This window comes from Trachemys scripta, chromosome 5 (assembly GCF_013100865.1).
Source record: "Trachemys scripta elegans isolate TJP31775 chromosome 5, CAS_Tse_1.0, whole genome shotgun sequence".
In the NCBI taxonomy this organism is placed as follows: Eukaryota; Metazoa; Chordata; order Testudines; family Emydidae; genus Trachemys; species Trachemys scripta.
The window spans coordinates 68802987-68821671 of record NC_048302.1 but is presented as its reverse complement, the minus strand read 5'-3'; the positions used below and the strand labels follow the sequence as shown (position 1 = coordinate 68821671).

The 18685-nt window shown below is 42.8% G+C and overlaps 1 protein-coding gene across 1 annotated transcript; it reads left to right on the top strand.

Annotated features, from left to right (window-relative positions):
* The first annotated feature begins 1701 nt into the window (after positions 1-1701).
* Positions 1702-17322, top strand: LOC117877586 (histone PARylation factor 1). Its single transcript, XM_034770741.1, has 8 exons — positions 1702-1784; positions 2376-2535; positions 4171-4357; positions 5160-5258; positions 10138-10288; positions 13841-13928; positions 14634-14806; positions 17051-17322. Exons 1-8 carry the CDS (start codon positions 1743-1745, stop codon positions 17180-17182), a joined length of 1032 nt encoding a protein of 343 aa, XP_034626632.1. The 5' UTR covers positions 1702-1742; the 3' UTR covers positions 17183-17322.
* Positions 17323-18685: the final 1363 nt, after the last annotated feature.

Here is an 18685-nt window from a genome sequence, read left to right as displayed (position 1 = left end):
ATTTAAAATGTTTTTGTGACTTATCCTCATGAACAAGATCTAATAATTAGAGTTTACAACAGATTCATCTTTACTAATCTCTCATCAGCCTCAGTGGGTCAAAGACATAATCTCATTGTTACTTCTCCCCAGATTCTATCCATATAAAATTGGTATTCGTCTTAGAAACTAGGATTCTAGAGATGAGAGCATTTTGATTGATACAGATGGCACTAACACTTGTTGTTGACTTGCTGCCCAAAAAACAAACTGCTTTCCAGAGATCGTGCTGAATGATCATTCAGTACAGCCCATTTGATCTATTTTAGATACTTATTACCATAGTCATCTCAGTGTTTTTAATGTATTTATCCTGGCCTCATTCCTGTGAGGTAGGGGAAGTACTACTATCTCTAGTTGACAGGTGGGAAGCTGAGGCACAGAGATCCTAGGTGACTCAGCTAAAGTGACTGGTCATACAAGAGCCTTTTGGCAATGCAGGGAAATGAACCTGGATCTCCCAAGTTCTAGACTAGACTTTAAGAACGTAAGAATGGCCATACTGGGTCAGACCAAAGGTCCATCTAGCTCAGTATCCTGTCTGCCAATGCTAGGTGTTTTGTCTCTCTCTCATTCTGTTGCCATATACTGATTGGAAAATGTAATGCATAGGAATTGTACTTTTCCTTTACTTTATAAGGAGGCAGTGTGGTACAGTGGACGTGGGCCTGGCCTTGGAGCCAGGAGATGGGGGATTCTATTCTTGCTCAGCCACTGACATGCTGTGTATCCTTCATTTTTCCACTTGGACAATGACTCTATGGAAAGCATTTTAAGACTTGCCACTTGTATGGCATGTTTTGCCTAAGTGTTATCCATATGCAAATAAACACTTGTGCCTTACATCTTGTGTAACTACTATAACCAAAACAGAGGAAATAACTAACAGAAGAGGGCTTTAGTGAAGACCAAAACTTTGAATTTTTTGACATCAGTGGAACTAAAATCTCTCAGCTTCTAATATGCTAGGAAAATACATTCTAAAAGGTATAGGACAGATTGTGGTTAGCTTAGGCATGGCCTACAGCAGAACTCAGGAAGGTGCAAAGATGGTATATTTTCCCTAAAACTAGCAATGCAGAATTGGGGGGGGGGGGAGGGGGGTTCAGAGAAGTGCAGTGAGCACATTCTAATGTAAATAATACCCATCTTTTCATTTGAAAGTGGAATAAGAGGGGACACGATAAAAGTCCTGGAGATAACATGACTAGTACAGCTGTCCCTGACCTAGGGTGACCAGATGTCCCGATTTTATAGGGACAGTCCCAATTTTTGGGTGTTTTTCTTATATAGGATCTTATTACCCCCCACCCCTTGTCCCTATTTTTCACACTTGCTGTCTGGTCACCCTACCCTGACCTGTAACATAAGAATGGGGGGTGGAGGGAGGCGGGTGCAGCTGAATTAAATTATAGGTGGAAAATCCAAAACTGGTAAAGAAATAATGTTTTCAAACCTGGACCTAGGCTGTGGGACTCCTAGACCCTAAAGCTGTAGGGCTGGAAGGGAGCGTGAGCGATAATCAAGTCCAACCTCCGCCCTGAGCCCCCTAGCGCCGCCTGGCGGAGACCAAAGGCAGGGCCGGGCTCGCTCCCCCTCCGCAAGGAAGGGGCGGTGTCCTCGCGCTCTGACGCGGTGACGTCATCCGGTCATGCCCTCGGAAGTGCCCGGCGGGGGCGGGGCGGGATGCTGCCGGCAGAAACATGACAGGAGGCGGGAAGCGGCGACCCCGCGCCGGGGAGCAGGTACCGGCCGCGGGCGGCGAGCTGGGGCAGCCCTGCCACGGGACGCGTGGGAGCCGGGCCTGCTCCAGGGCACAGCCCAGGGAGAGCGGCCCGCGGGCGCTGTCACTACCCGGGCCGTAGACGGGGCTCCTCGGTCCTCGCCATGGCGCTGTCGCTGCTCGGAGCAGGTCTCGGTGCCGCCGGCGGGGCGGGAAAAGGGGCACGGCGGTGGGGTGGGCTGATCTGCAAGGCCGCTGCTCCAGGCTGTGCCATGCAGCCCCGCGCCTGCTACCTACTGGCCTCTTCCCTGGTTCTTCCGCGCCCTGTCAGCGGCTGTTATGAGGTTGCAGAGGTGGGACGAGAATTTCCCGGAGTCCATTAGACCTACTTCTGCGGGTCCTCGGGAGCCTTTACCGTCAGCGTGGCCTTGACCCCCTCTGTGTGCGTCTGGAAACTTGCACCCAACCTAACACCTGTGAAATGCCTAACCTGTGCGTACAACGCCTTTTTAATCCCCAAAGAACTCACTCGCCTACGCTCCGAATTCGTAGAGTCCTGTTAACTCACTCCCCTGAGTTAACGTGTGTGCATTTCGTTGCTGTTTACTTGCAGTGTGAAAAAACTAAAGAAGTTAAGAAGAGACGGTCCAACCAGGCAGATGTTCCTGATCAGCTGCGTCAAGAAGTAGAAAGTTGCTATCGGCTCAGGATGCCTGAAGACTTTTATCAGTTCTGGAAGTTCTGTGAGGAGCTGAAGCCTGACAAGCCAAGTGGTGGGTTCTAAAAAAGAAAACTTCTGCATGCTGTATGGCTTAACTTGAGTTTTCAAAAGCATTCTGAAGGCAGTTTAGTGACAAAGGCAAATGAGAAGCTTTTGGAATGATTTTTCCAGTTTAGAGACAGGCTAGTGTTTCCCCAACTTTGGTATAACTTTAGGCTGGGCAAAAGGTGTATCGGACTACAGAACACATCTCTATTTAAAGCTGTGTGTGCACATGTGTTTGTCTGCTTCAATTTGCGGATTGTTAAGAAACTGACCTATTTGAGTGTGAAGAAGTTAAGATTAATTCAGGAACGCTCTTAATAATCTGACCTTGAAAAGAATGAGTAAACTTATTTTTAATGTTTAGGATATACTTGTTAGCTTTCAGACATACAGCCTTTTCATAATTTTTTTTTTTTTTTTTTTTTTTTTTTTCCCAGGTTGGCTAGGGACTGTTTGGGTATGGGGGGGAAAATCTGTCTCCTAAAACAGACTGTTTCTAGATGTTTTGGTATAGAAACAACAGCTTAAAATAAATCAGTAGCGACTGCTAGAGGCAAATAAAAACAGGTTATTTTTGCAAAAAAGTATTAGGGCAACATATCTTTGTGAAAGGAAAGCTGTCTGAATCTGAGTACTAAAAGCTTCAAATGCACAGGTTAGAGCAGGGGTCGGCAACCTTTCAGACTTGGTGTGCCAAGTTCACTGTAATTTAAGGTTTCCTGTGCCAGTAATACATTTTAACGTTTGTAGAAGGTCTCTCTCTGTCTATATTATATAAATAAACTATTGTTGTATTTAAAGAAGGTTTTTAAAATATTTAAGAAGCTTCATTTGAAATAAAATTAAAATGCAGATCTGATCAATTTAGTGTGATCCTTGTCTGTGGTTCCAGCCGGCGGCGGGCTGAGCTGGGCTGGAACCTCAGACAAGGATCTCAGCCCTCTACTGGTCTGGGCTGAGCGGGGCCGGTGGCAGGGACCCCAGACTGGCAGCGGGCTGAGCCGCTCAGCCCGCTGGCAGTCTGGGGTTCCGTCCGCCAGCTTCTGCCAGACGGGATCCCGGCCATCAGCCCCCCCTAAGCCTGCTACCACCCTGGGGTTCTGCTCACCCAGGAGGCTGAGCGGGGCTGGCAGCCGGCTGAGCGGCTCAGCCCGCTGCTGCTCTGGGGTTCTGGCTGTCAGCTCCTGCCAGCCGGGGTCTCAGCTGCCGGTCTGCTCAGCCCGCTGCCAGCCTGGGGTTCCTTGGGGGTGCTGAGTGGGGCCGGTGGATGGGACCCCGGCTGGCAATGGGGCAGCAGCCGGAACCCCAGAGCAGCGGCGGGCTGAGCGGTTCGGCTCGCTGCCACGTGCCATCAAAAATCGGCTCGCGTGCCATCTTTGGCACACGTGCCGTAGGTTGCCAACCCTTGGGTTAGAGTATCTTGTATGAGGGAGAATAAACATGAGGTTGGAGTCTGATTATTTGGCTTTTACACTTGCTGTGTGATACCTAAGCAATGTGAATTTGAAATGTGCTATAATAAGCACAGCTTCAGTTTTGTTCATGTCAGCTTTCCATTTGGAAATGGAAATGCCTTATGGCTGAGATCTTGCTTCCTACTTGCACGAGAAAATGTCAGACAGTTGATGATTTTGTTTTGCAGAAGCACTCCTATCAAGTATTGGACTTCAGCTAGTTGGACCATATGATATTCTTGCTGGAAAACACAAAAAAACAAAATCAGCAGATCTGAACTTCAACCTTCACTGGAGGTTTTTTTATGATCCTCCTGAATTTCAGACTATAATTGCTGGGGATAGCAAAACTCAGTATCACATGGGATATTTCAGGTATTGCATTTTATATATGGTCCTTCTATAATAAATGTGTATTATCTTTTTCTCCATTTCCATTGATGTATGTAATGTAAGAACTCTGCACCATTGTCATATGATAGAACCTCTACTTATTACCTCACTCCATCAGATAGATGACACTTCAGTTGTTTTTTAGTAGTTAACATTATAGGGCAAAATGTATTGAAAGGACTGGTGATGAGGGTTAAAGACTATCTTACAAACCAAACAAACCCAGTTTTAATCATAATGTTTTTAACTACTGCCTTGATGTCCTGGAGCAAATGGTTATCTGCTCCTGGGGTTGGACAATGGGGAAGAGAACTGTGTGTGGGTTTTTTTGTTTTTCCTTTTCTATACTTGAGTCTACCTGTCAACACTGGAAACATATGCTTCTGCCTTATTTCTTCTGTACAGAGCCACTTCTTTAGCTGGAGCAGCAAAGAGATCTTGACAAGAAGTGGCTCTGGTATAATTATTCTGTATTCAAATACTTAAAGTTGCATGTGATTCTAGTGTGATTCAATACTGAATTTAAGCTCTTGGTGGTCTCTGCTGTTTATAGTGAAGAATTAATCATTATTCTAACTGGCATTCTCTGAGAGGCAAAGGATTGGAGGCTGAAGTGTGTGGGGGTGCCTAGAAAGGCCCATGGAAGTAAGGGGAGGTTACATTTATCACTGGACAATTAAAATGTAAGACTTCAGACTCCAGTGCTCCATTCAGCATCTCTTGTGCATGCTAACTTCACTTTAAAGAGAAAAACCCTACAGTTTGTATACATTTTGTTTTATAGGGATGTGCCAGATGAACTTCCAACATGGGTTGGTGCAAACGAAGCAAGGAAAAGCTGTGTAATTTCTCAAATTGGTGACAATGTATTTGCTGCAGTCAAGTAAGGTTTACAACTTCTGTTTCCTAACTACACCTCAACCCCGATATAACGCTGTCCTCAGGAGCCAAAAAATCTTAACGTGTTATACGTGAAACTGCGTTATATTAAACTTGCTTTAATCCACCAGAGTGCGCAGCCCCGCCCCCCCTGGAGCGCTGCTTTACTGCGTTCTGTACGAATTCGTGTTATATTGGGTCATGTTATATCGGGGTAGAAGTGTAAATACAATTAGTTTTCCTCTAAGCCACAAAAAAGTACTAATGTGAAATATCTTAACTACTTGTTTAAGTACATTTCTGATTGACTGTTTCAACTCTCTCCTCATTTCTGCCCCCTTCCAATTTTCAACGATTTGGAAAGGGTCAGTATTCTAACCTTCCTCTGCTTTTGAAGGTTGGTGAGTTGTAGCAGCTGGCACTGTTCTTCACTCTCTCTCTCTCCTCCTCCCACCTCCTCCCCCCCATAGGTTTTTGACTTTGAAAATAATACTAGAGAAACCTCTACAAATATGGATACCTTTCATAAGATTACTAGACCCAGAGTACATTGGCTGACCAGTCTTGAACTTTGTGGTTGTATTAAAATAGCCAGGGTTGCTTTCTTTATAAAGGCCATTTCAGCAGAAAATGATAGAGGCATTAACAGAAGCCATGATTTAAAAAAAAAAAAAATTTGTCAGAATGATTGCAGGTTGCATTTTGAAATGAACTTTTGAAGGGGGATGAAACACAATGGTGAAAAGAATTCATATGCAGAACATTTTACTAAACCAAGAGTGTCCATCTCTATCTTATACAAGTGACTTTTTTACATGTTGGCAAGGACATTTGTCATTCTAAAACATAACTAACAAATAAAAACTATCACTACTAAGCTGGGACAGGATAGCTTTCTTTTGCAATTAATAGGAGATCCACAAGGTTTTAATTGCTCTAGCATAATATCCACAAGATGGAACTGTAGATACCTTTTGACCTTCCTGAAATAAAAGTTAGGGAAAACTAGGTAAAATTAAAACTTAAAGCTTTATAGGCAGTGGTGCACATCGGCAAGAAGTATAGGTGTGTACTGAAAGGACACTGTTCCTCAGACACCTAAACAGAACACTTAGTTTATGCAACAGATGGTTGGGCAGGGACGTATCCAAACGAAGATGTGTTTTGTGTTCCGGCCACACTTCCTCCAAAGTCTTGGTAGGTGCCCGCTCTTGGGTTAGGAGCTTACTTTGCTTCAGAGCTCTGAGCCTTTGAGGTTACCTTTAGTTTTTCAAATGTACTATGCTTGGACTATAAACAGCTTAGTCATGGTCCTCCCTTCAGATATGTTTCAGACATCCATGTTCTTGTTAGTTATTCTGTTTCTAACTGATTACAGTGTGAGTTCTTCAGCTGTAAACTATTATTGCAGTGTCGGTTTATTTGTGCATTGTTCTATTTTCACTTAATTGAATGATGACTTGTTTACTCATGCTCATTAACTTTAAATACCTTTTTAATGGCAACATTTATTCTAGATGTTAAACACCATGACTTATTAATTAATAATGCTTAAAAATAATAGCCAGTCTTTTTTTAGAGAGCAGATGCAGTGGTAAGAATCCACATATGTAAAGCATCCTGAAAATTTAAGATCTCTTTTTAAATTAAAAATATATTTTATACTTCTGTAGATACCTGTCTTTTTACATTTTCTTTTCTGTGGGGTTAAAAATGGTATGACATGGCTTGAAGAAAGCAGGACACTTTCTTTCAACCACCTTTAATTTTTCTCACTAGAAGCCTTTCTTTGCTGATACCCGTGCTCGTGGAATGAGTTAGAAATGCTACCAGTATATTGTGTCTCTGAAAAGGAAGAGACTCCTTTAGGTCACCACATCAGAGATGGCCATCGCTGGAGATGGGGCACTGAATGGAGTGTAGCAGTGCTCTGAAGTGGAACCAATCAATTTTTTTTTTTTCCCTCGTGCATGGCTGGCTGGGTCTTGCTCACATGATCAGAGTCTGATTTCCCTATGTGGGGTTTGGGAAGGAACCAGATTAGCAGTGGCCTTGGGTTGGTTTTTTTCCGCCTTCCAATGGAGTGTGGGTCACTTGACAGGATTATCTGGGTATATCTCACTTAACCAATATGTCACTGCAGGGGACTCAGGCATTGGTGCATCTCAGTTCCTCCTAGTCTCTCTCTGTGACACATGATAGATTAGTCTCCTGTGAGCTGTAATACTTCAGTTCTTGGGGTTTATTGTGCAGGGGCTAGGTGGTGGTGGTGGTGGTGGCCTGTTTTATATACAGGAGGTCAGACTAGATGATCTGGGGGTTCCTTGAGCTTATATTTTTATATAATAATGAAATAATGTACTTGAAGCAACACACGGGGACAATAATGGCTAAAATGTTATAGGGAAAGCCAGCAGTGATCCCTGTGTTTTGTTGCCTAACACTTTCTATTAAATGGTCTTGTGACCTTTTGCAGCAGGGCTCCTGTCTTTGGACAGGGGACAATGCCATGAATTACTGTTCAGATTTGGCTGACCAACTATTGAAAAATCTCCATTTCTGTGCTACGTCTTACATTGTTACTGTGTAATTTTAGCAGCATACCAAAACCTTAAACATTTTAAGGTTGGGTGGCTATTTTGGCAGCAGCATATGCTGCACTGGAACTCTCCAATGCAGAGACTCTGCTAGCTGCTGCCAAAGCAACTGCATGGGTGGGGTGGGGAGAGGTGAGGCTTCTCTGCCCACATCACCTTAGTCTATTGGGTTACCGGATGGAACAGAGGCCCCTTAGCTGCTCAGAGCTAAATGAGACCTTTCGAAGAGAGAGACAAATGTCCTGGTTCTCAGTTAGCATGAATGCTAGAGTCATTTGTTACTGGTGTCAAGTCTTCACCTGTTACAACTTTTTTGTTTAAAATCAGCACCTCATACCTCACAGAGAGTTACATATTCTGAAACTAGAATCCAGTTCTCTACTATAGCAGACCCAAATTCTATCCATTTAGATGTATTGCCTCTCAATCTCCTGTCTCTTGTCCTTGACTATGATTTATTTTAAATGAAGCTACTTATGCAAAAATAACCCACTGTTTCATTGTCATGCATGTTCTTCCTAATGGCAGGTTCACTGAAAATAGCCTTCTCCTGCTGTCAGCTAATAAAGTCCTGTAGCTCAAGTGGTAGAAGTCTGTGCTGAACATTCCTGGTTCAAACCTTAGTGGCAATGCATGATGGCAGCATTTTTACAGTTGTGCATGACAGAATTTGCATTTCATTTCCTTTTAAAGGAAGATACATTAAATAACTTTTTTTTTTTTAATGTATCTTTTTGAGTTTGTACAATCAAGCACTCAGGGGAAATAATGCCAAAATGAAGTTGCATTCACAACCTTTATTTGGCCCCTTTGTGTGCATCATGATACTGTCTCTATATGATCATGTATTACCTGTATTTTTTTCCCCCACGAAAATTCTGCCTTACTCAGTGCACAGGATAGTTGGAGCTCAGGGACTGCCTCATTTACTCTAGAAGTTAGAAAATGAACAGAGGATGAGGCAGAGGACTGCAGGAAGAGACAGGATAGTTTTGTTGGCTGAGCAAAATGAGAGGACAATGGTTTTTGGCTGTAGTGTGTTTAACTTGTGAATGCCACATCTGATCAATTCTGAAACTTCAGGGAATGTTTTATGTATTGATGAGCAGAACCCTACTAAAGTGGGAAGCTGAAAGGAAAAATGGGGGACATCTGGTTAGCAGACCCAGCAGCTTCAACCACCTTTGTGTCTATAGATAAACCCATTGGTGGCATCCATTAACACCTTCCAGCATAAGAATACCCCATCTCAGCTTGCTTTTCCTGCCAATGCCGTTATAAAATGGTGACACCTTGAATGACTTGTCTGTCCGACACAGAAAAATAAGAATGGTGGTGGGAGGGGAATGGATGGTAGAGTCAGAACCTCTGGCATGGAGGGAGAAAGGGGACACAACCCCCAGCATGTGGTAGAGAAGGGATTGGGGAAGAAAATGGGGGACAGAGCCGCTGGCATGTGGGGAAGGGTGAGGGGGTTACAGAGAGAAGGGAGTTGGAGGAATGGAAGGAGCCTCTGGGGTGTGCAATGTGCTCCGCCTCCAGAAGCAACAAAATATGCCACCCTCTGGTGGCTAAGGCAGGTGAATGCAGCATAAGAAAATTCAGTTCTGGCCTTGCATCTGACATCAACTTCATATGATGAGCAAGTCACTTACATAAAAAATTTTGTCAGGTTACACACCAGTTGTGTGTTCTTCATTTTCTGGCTAATCAGCCTGAGACACTTAGGGCCTCATTTTCAGGAGCACTCACAACTGAAAGGGATGTCAACACCTCTGGGAGAGAAGGAAAAAAAGTTAATGTTTGTGAAGCACTCTGAGCCAGTGATAAGCATCATAGAAAAGACCAGAAAAAAATGCTTAACTTTTTGTATTCCAGACAGGGTTTGGATTATATGTAGCAAATAAGGCATGAAGCCACTCATTGAATGATTACAATAAAAAAAAAAAATCACAGCCGCCTCAGTTGATATGCACTCTCCGGCCCCTGTGCACCTATAGGAATAGGTCCTGTAGAAATAGTATGAGAATATAACTGAAGACTGCATCATAATACATGTGCACAAAACTATACAGGCAATGTTAATTCTAGCATTTCCTAATTTTTGAGTGCTTGAATGTAACCGATAGCTTTAACATGCTATCTTGTGTATGAAATGGTCATACACAATCTTTGATTAGCAAATTTTTTGGCTAAGGGATTAGGGGACTAGATTTTTATTTATTTAATTTAAAAAACAAAACTTTCTAGATCCTGCTGTGTAATGAGTCTTCCTTTGTGTTTCAGACTGTTTTTGTCAAAAAAGCTTAAGGAATTGACAGATAAAAAGAAAAGTGGTATTTTGAAAGACATAGATGAAAACCTTACAAGAACAGCAAAAGAATTGGGTTATTCGCTGGAACCGAAAACCATGAAGATGAAACAAAGAGATAAGAAAGTATGGCTTATTTTTTTTTTTTTTTTTTTTTTTCTTTTTTCTGACCAACTAGGTAAAGTTGCTCTCGCTAAACTAATTCACTTTCTCTCCTGTTCAGCTAAGACACAACCTCCAGAGCATTGACTAAGGGGTGATATTGTCTGAAGAGTTGCTCCCCTTGTTCCTTCCTGTGCCTGAAAGGTGGAGGCTGTTAGCTGAAGTTTTCAACAGTACAGGAAATCAACTCAATCCACTTCTAATACTACACATAGTGGCTCACTGCTACAAGATTGCTAAGACAGCATGTAAATGTCCTCCTGTGGACATCATATGATGTCCGCATTATTCTAAAATGGTGGTTTGGTATACACTTATTTTGGAGGAGAGTTCTAGCATTCCAGTATGGCTGGTTTGGTCACTGAGTCCTAAATCAGTGATTTATTTATTCTAGTTGGGCTGCATAGATGGCAACCTTTCCTATGAAATGTTATGCCATGTAGTGTTACAGGAACCTCTCTGTATCATGGTGGCTGCTTACTGCCTCCTAAGCACCCTGTCCTGACCAAGAGTGCTACTGCAGCTCCCCACTCCAGTTTTCTCCTTCACAAGGTGCCTTAAACTCTACACAGTCCAAAGATTAAACTGGATCCCAGCTGGGGAATGTTTTATTCAGTCCTCCAGTAGACACTGGCCCTTCAGGCCACAACTCCAGTTCAGTGTCTCTCTCCCCTTAGTTAAGGGGGTTCCCAGCCTTGTTTCCTAGAGCTGGCTCACAGTTGAATTTTTCTGCAGGAGCCAGTCTTACTCTCTGCAGCAGCTTCTTCAGCCAGCTACAGGCTTTTTCAGGCTTCTGTCTTCTGAGCATTTCCCAGTTCACTGTCATGCCTGTTGGCTCTGACAGTATCAGCTCCTTCTCTCAATCACACACCTACTTCCTGCTGCATTTTAAGTTGGACTCATCTGATTCCTCTCAGATAAGCCTCATCTTTAGAGCCCTGCAAATCTGCAAATGTCGCTGTGGACCATGTTTGTGGATTGGATGCGATACAAACTTTGTACTCGTGCAGGGCTCTACTCATCTTGTAATCAGCGCTGGTTTAGCCCCAGGCTCTCTAGCCCAAAGACAAGCCAACCTGTTACATATTCCAACCTCCATACTACCAAAATAACAAACCCAAATTCCCTGTGCAATCTACCACTAGCTCAAGGAGGAGTAGTGCTGAGGTCATTCTTCATCTGATGTCTACTGGATGGCAGGATCTGACCTATCTAAGTAAGCCAGCCAACTGCCCACCTTTTTTTGTTATTTAAGAGCTATATAAACTTCCAGTGTTGGGGAAACAATGCTGAGAGAGTACCTGCTGCTTAAACAGCCCCAGCACCTCCATGTGTAGTTCCTCTGTCAGTGAAAGGAGGATCATATTACAATTTAAACTTGCCATTTTTAAAAGCACACATTAACTTTTAACTGGTATTTACTGAAGGTTGCACTAAGAAAATAAAGTGTAGAATTACTGAAGTACAACAGCAATTCTTAATATGTATATCTTCAATAGGCCAATGATGAAGAGCTACTAACATGAGTAGAGAACTTCTAACCGGATACCTGCTATCTGTATGGGGGAAGGGATAATCTCAAATTTGATCAATTTTCCAAGTACTACAGATGAACTAAATAATATAAAATCATGTCTGTTACATGTGTAAACTTGAAATAGAAAGTATATCCACCAGTGTGTTAACTGAAAATAGGTGAACACTATAAAGCCACTGGTCAGCAGTCCCTCAGCTTTTAGACAAAGTCAAATCAACTTCCATTATTTAACAAGGAAATTCTTAAACCTCTTTATTTTGAGAGGCAAACTGCCTTAAGGCACATGCTGTGAGAATACTTGGAAAAGTTGGTTTGACTAAGGATGTTTAGGGCCAGAAATTAGGCATAGATTAAAAACTCTTCAAGTTGGAAACAAGCTAAAATTAGCATACTTGATGGGTCAGTTTTTGGACCAAGAGGGTAATAGTAATTTGAGGATACTGCAAGTGAGATGTCAAGTTTGCAAAAGACACTAGAAGTGGAGGCAGACCAAATGAAGAACAATGCACATGGATTTTGATTATTTAGACTGAGTCAGCACTGTATAGCAGTGCAAATGTGGAATGATGCAAAACAGCCTGGTTTCTTGCTTCTATTCTAATGGAGACAAGAAGTTCTAAATTGTGCTTTTTAGCTCACTGAAAAGAAAAGGCGAGGGAGTCAGGATGTTTGTACATGGTGATGAGGTAACAGATATTCAGCCATGGCTGTAGAAAAAAGGGTTAAATTAGATACCTGGTAGTTAGGAGAGAACCTACAAAACAAGTGGTGGTATTACTTGAACTTGCTAAGCCTTCTGGAATAGCATGAAGTACCAGTCTCTATTTACCCAGGGTCAGATATTCTTCCCTTAGAGCAGTGGTTCTCAAACTCTTTTTTTGTGGACCACTTGAAAATTGCTGAGGGTCTCGGCAGACCACTTAATGATCTTTCCAAATGTTGTTTGTACCATTAGTTAACTATTGTAAAGCACTTTAGATAAAAGCACTATCTTTTAAAAAAAAAAAAAAAAAAAAAGCTAAGATGAGCCCTTAATAGTACACGTTTATTTTGGTCTAGAAATAAAAGCACACAGCTCATATTTTAATCAGTATTACCTTTCTAATGCGATAGATGTGCCACCTCCCCCCTGCCGCAGCATCCCCTGAGCTGGGGCTGGGAAGGGGGTGGGGGTGTCTCTCCCCTGCCACGATAGCTCCTGAGCTGGGGCTGGAAAGGAGGGGGATCTCTTCCCCCGCCACAGAGCTGAGGAGGGGAAGGAGGGACGTGTCTCTCTCTGGCAGCTGCAGCCCTGGAGCTGGGGCAAGTTGCCTCTTTCTCTGGCTTCCACAGCCCTGCATATCCCAAATACCCCCCCCCCTTTCTTCTCACCCCACTGCCCCCTCCCAATGATAGGCTTCATAAAGTCAGTACTGCTCAGTCTTTCTCCTGACACACCCCTCCTCACCTAATAAAGGTTTAAGAGCTAGGGTGCACAATCAAGAAACTGGGGTAACCAAGTAAATTGAGATACTGGAAAAAAATTAACAAATGCATACATAGACCTGGTGGTCATTTTTCTTTTAACAAAACGGAAAATGCCTATAAGGGGATAAGAGCCAGTAGCAGTGTGGCTTGTATAGCCTGTCAAAAGGAACAAATTGTTGTAGCATGCATTTAGATTAGCATTGCCTTCCTTTAGTGATTGTAAGAATCCCTCCCTGCTCACCCCGCCCCAGTCCACCAATTAGAATGTTCCATCACTGTAGGATTTACAGTTGGGTAGATGTAAAATGCTGCAGGGGTTGTAATTATTAGATCTGGAGGCAAGAGTGAACACTATGTGACTTAGTATCTGGAAATTCAGGCTCCAGGACACAAAGTTAGTTTATCTTCTGGTTGACGATTGGGGGTGATGTGCCAATGGTATAGCCGGAGCAAGGTGGTATCTTATGTAGCTGTGTTCTTACCGTGATGTACCATTTTTTTCCTTTATTCAGGTAGTGACTAAGACATTTCATGGAGCAGGTCTGGTTGTGCCTGTAGATAAAAATGATGTTGGGTACAGAGAGCTCCCTGAAACAAATGGTAAACTGTTTTTTAATTATATATGTATATATTTTTTAAAGTAAAAGCATCCTTGTTCAGATCCTTCTTCTGTTTTAGTCAAGTTGCACTCAAACACTGCTGCCTGATGCAAAATCTAGACTGCATTTATACTAGGTAAGAGTATTAACAGTATTGTGGGGAACAGAAAACAGCTGATCTTTTATTGTCATAACACTTGAATATGTAACTTTGGTTTGAATCAACATTTTGTTTAAATTGGTTGAAAACCATAGTCCAGTGAATACTGAGAACTCTCCTGAAACAAGCAATTGAAGCTGACTGCATCATAAATGTATTGCTGAAGAAACCATTTAATTTCATCTGATAATAAACAAGAGCAGGTTTAAGTGTCATAAGACTTCTTTATGACACACAATTTCACTCAACATGTATACTGAATCTTCAGGAGGCAGCACCTTGCAGTATTGCTCTAACTTCTGAGAATAACCTGAAGTACCCCTGTTCCAGAGCGAGTAAGTTCTCAATTGTTTCCACCCACAACTCCAAAACCAGACTCTCTTCCTATAACCCCGTATTCTAGGATTCATTGTGCTGCTTGAATGAAAAAGATCATTGTGCTTTCTATGGCTGAAGTTGGTACATACCTAATTCAGATGCAATGATTGAGTTCACATTTTAAATAACATCAGTGTGGAATTTACTTTTCTTTATTTATAATTACAGCTAATCTTAAAAGAATTTGTAAGGCCATTGTGGATGCTCCTAGCGATGACCAGAGACTGAAAGCCTTTGCACCCATTCAGGAAATGATCACTTTTGTTCAGTTTGCTAATGATGAATGTGATTACGGAATGGGGTATGAACTGGGAATGGACCTCTTTTGCTATGGGTCACATGTAAGTACTAAAACGTACACTTAAAAGTTGTGTTTTGGGGTAGAACAGGACTTAATTTGGGGGGCTTTATTCTTGCCAAAAAACCTCAAGTTGACATCATCGGTTGCTATGTTACAGAAGATACAATAGGCCCTCAGTTTGTAGTTGCTTAATGGCTTATTCCTATTCAATGAGGCTGTCTGGTGTTTATAAAGTTGTTTGAAAGAGTGTTCTCGGTGTCCAATATCACTAACTTAGCAAATGTAGTACATGTGACTTGGCAATATATACAGTCATTGTGCAGATAGACACCTAAAAATGCAGATAGATGGGATTTACAAAAGCACCTACATCTTTAGGCACCTGAATGCCTTTGTAAATCTAGCCCACTATTAACACCAAAATTAGTATTTCTTCTTAATTGACTTTTTTCCCTAGCACTAAGACAGTGGTGTCCAAGTGTGTGTGTGTGTGTGTGTGTGTGTGTGTGTGTGTGTGACACCCATCCCTTACCAGTAATGGAATCTATCTGCCTCCTGTCCCCTGCCCGTCCATTTCAGCACAGTTGGCTCAGCAGAGGAGCCTGGGTTGAAGGTGGAGCTGGGGGCAAAATTGGGGATGGGGGAGGAGCTGGGGCTAGAGGCAGGTTCCTGGCAGCTGCAGTTCCCAGCATACCCTGAGGCAAGGAGAGGATGGCGTACAGGAAACTCTCTGTGCAAGCCTGGGACAGAGGATCAGGCTTTCTCCCTCTGGATCCCTGAGCTGTGCCTATCTGGGAAAGGAGGGGGCTACATAGCTGGGCTCTGGAGGAGATGGGGTGCAGGTATCTGGCCTGGAGGGATTGGGAGGGGTTGTGGGTGTCTGGGCTGGGAGGGAGGGGACAAAGAACCAGGAACTGGGTTGTCATAAGCATTTCTTTACCTCTAGGGGAATTTGTCTCTCTACTGTTAGACATACTTGCTGACAGGTATTCTGGTAATTTATTTCAAAATAATTGAAACTGGCATGATTATGTAGTGTTTGCAGAATTTTTCATTTTTTAGGGCAGAATGCCCACAGGAGTTGTCAAGGCTGCTCCCCCACTTTGAACTTTAGGGTACAAATGTGGGGGCCTGCATGAAGACTTCTAAGCTTAACTACCAGCTTAGATCTGGTCTGCTGCCACCACTCCCAAAATGCTAATTCCCTTCCCCGGGTAGCCTTGAGAGACTCTTCACCAATTCCCTGGTGAATACAGATCCAAACCCCTTGGATCTTAAAACAAGGAGAAATTAACCATCCTTCCTCCCACCAACTCCTGGTGGATCAACATCCAACCCCCTTGGATCTAAACACAAGGAAAAATCAATCAGGTTCTTTAAAAAGAAGGCTTTTAATTAAAGAAAAAGGTAAAAATCATCTCTGTAAAATCAGGATGGAAAAATAACTTTACAGGGTAATCAAACTTAAAGAGCTCAGAGGATCCCCCTCTAGCCTTAGGTTCAAAGTTACAGCAAACAGAGAGACACTAGCAAAAGGTACATTTACAAGTTGAGAAAACAAAGATAAACTAACATGCCTTGCCTGGCTGTTTACTTACAAGTTTGAAATATGAGCCCCTTGTTCAGAAAGATTGGGAGAACCTGGATTGATGTCTGGTCCCTCTCAGTCCCAAGAGCCAACAACTTCCCAAACAAAGAGCACAAACAAAAGCCCTCCCCCACCCCCCTCAAGATTTGAAAGTATCTTGTCCCCTTATTGGTCCTTTGGGTCAGTGTCAGCCAGGTTACCTGAGCTTCTTAACCCTTTACAGGGAAAAGGATTTTGGAGTCTCTGGCCAGGAGGGATTTTATAGTACTGTACACAGGAGAGCTGTTACCCTTCCCTTTATAGTTATGACAGGAGTAAACTGTGTTGAAGTGTTGTCCTTGCCAAAGGGAAACATCTAATACCCCTTTGCTAGAGTGAAGTTCCAACTGGATGGACAGAAATAACAATGCTTGTGAACAATAGTGTGAAGTCATAGTTTAGATTTTGCCACTTTAAGTGTCACTTTGAACAAGGGCGGGGGGTAGACAGGAGCAACCTTAACCATAGTTCCTTAGCTTGTATTCAATCCTGCCTGATCTAGAGGAAAGCTACAGGGCTCTCATTGTGTATGACAAGGTTAATAGTTCTTGAAGATGATAGATTAGGGCCTGTGTTCAGTCAGAAGAGGAGATGATCATTGCTGTTCTGTCTGCCAAACTCTACTCACTCACTCACTTTCCCCCCTATAATTTGCAGTATTTTCACAAGGTTGTTGGTCAGCTGTTACCCCTTGCATACAACCTGTTGAGAAGGAACCTCTTTGCTGAGATTGTTGAATCACATTTAGCTAACAGAAGTGAAGAGAATGTGGACCAACTAGCAGCATGATCCAAAGAGAAGAGGGCTTAAGTATAATGTTTCAAGTATTAGTGATGTTAAAATTGTTTTTTTACATTAAACTGATGTAGGGGTTTTTCCAATAGTAATATAAAGTAATGTTTGTGTGGTAAATAAAACGTTTTTTAAAATAAACTAGGCTAGCTTTCTTTATGTATCCAAAGAAAATAACAGCATTTTTAGCTCTGGCAGAGTTAAAACAGCAATTCTTAAACTTCACTCAAGCCTGAGCCATGCTATGGAAAGTATTTAAAAAAAAAAAAAAAAAAAGTACCCATGTCCAACCTGACTTCTCCATTAGATGGGGGTATAATGCATATCTCATAACAACAGGGGACTGTTTTCCATCATGTAACAAGTGTTTTAACCCTTTTCTTTCAAAACAATGTTGAATGTTTTGTGATAGTCTAAGAACAGTATCTACATCTTGTAGCAGAAAATTGTTACTCTTAGTATTCATTCACTTATTACTACCATCAGCAAGGGAGCTGGGTTTGTCCACTCAGTAGAAGTGACATGCTATCCAAGAAGGAGTGGGTACTGTAAGTTTGTGTACATAAGCAATTTGATTCTTCAGCCCTGGTTACTGCGTAGCCATAGCCCAGAAAACAACACTCTTCTCCTTCAAAGACCCAGACCCTTTCCCTATGAGGTCTGAATGTTTCCCCATGCTGTCAGTGATTCCCTGGTTTCATCTGCTTCTCTCCTTCATCTGAGGGCAGTTTTAGGAAACAAGACTCATGGGAGAGCTATTGGGGATTTGCTATGGCACTGCGTGCCAGCTGTTGCTGCCTCTTCTGAGCACAGCACCCTGGCCCCTTTAAAGTTAGTTTTCCTAACACCATGACTCACTAAAGGCAGGGGTAGGTTTATCTACCAGTCAATGAGGAAAGCTTTCTTTCTGATAATTTGCCACAACATGATGGGGGGTTGTTTCCCTTTGTAGAGGTGTATGCCTGGCCTAAATTGCGGTGACTCTACCCTGGTGTTGCTTACCAGGGAAGGTGCTGAACTCACTCTAACCCCACCTTGTGAAACTCATTGTAGTAGCAAGAGTTTGTGCAGGAGCAGAAAGTGTAAAATAAAATAGCACTAAGTCAGACATTCATCTAGAATAGTATCTACAGTTAAACCATCCATTTCAACAGAGATTCTGTTAGGGCTGGTTTAGAACTGCTTCTCAAATATAGCCACCAGGGGTTTCCCTGTTGCCAGGGCAGTTTCATTGGGGGGCGGGGGGGAAGAGAGAGAAAGAGGGAGAAGAGCATCAGCTCCTCCCCTTCTGCTGTTGCTCTTACATAAGCCACTTTACTGGAGACACAGGTGGGACACAACCTTTAAGGAGCAAGGTTAACTGCAAGAAGGAGGGTGAGATGAGGAGGCAAGAGGATTGGGGCCTGGCAGAGGAGCAAGGAGGCAACTGGTGAGCCAGCAGCAGGAGAGAGGCTGGCTGCAAGCAGGGGGGAATCCCTGGCAGAGGAGTAAGGCAGGACA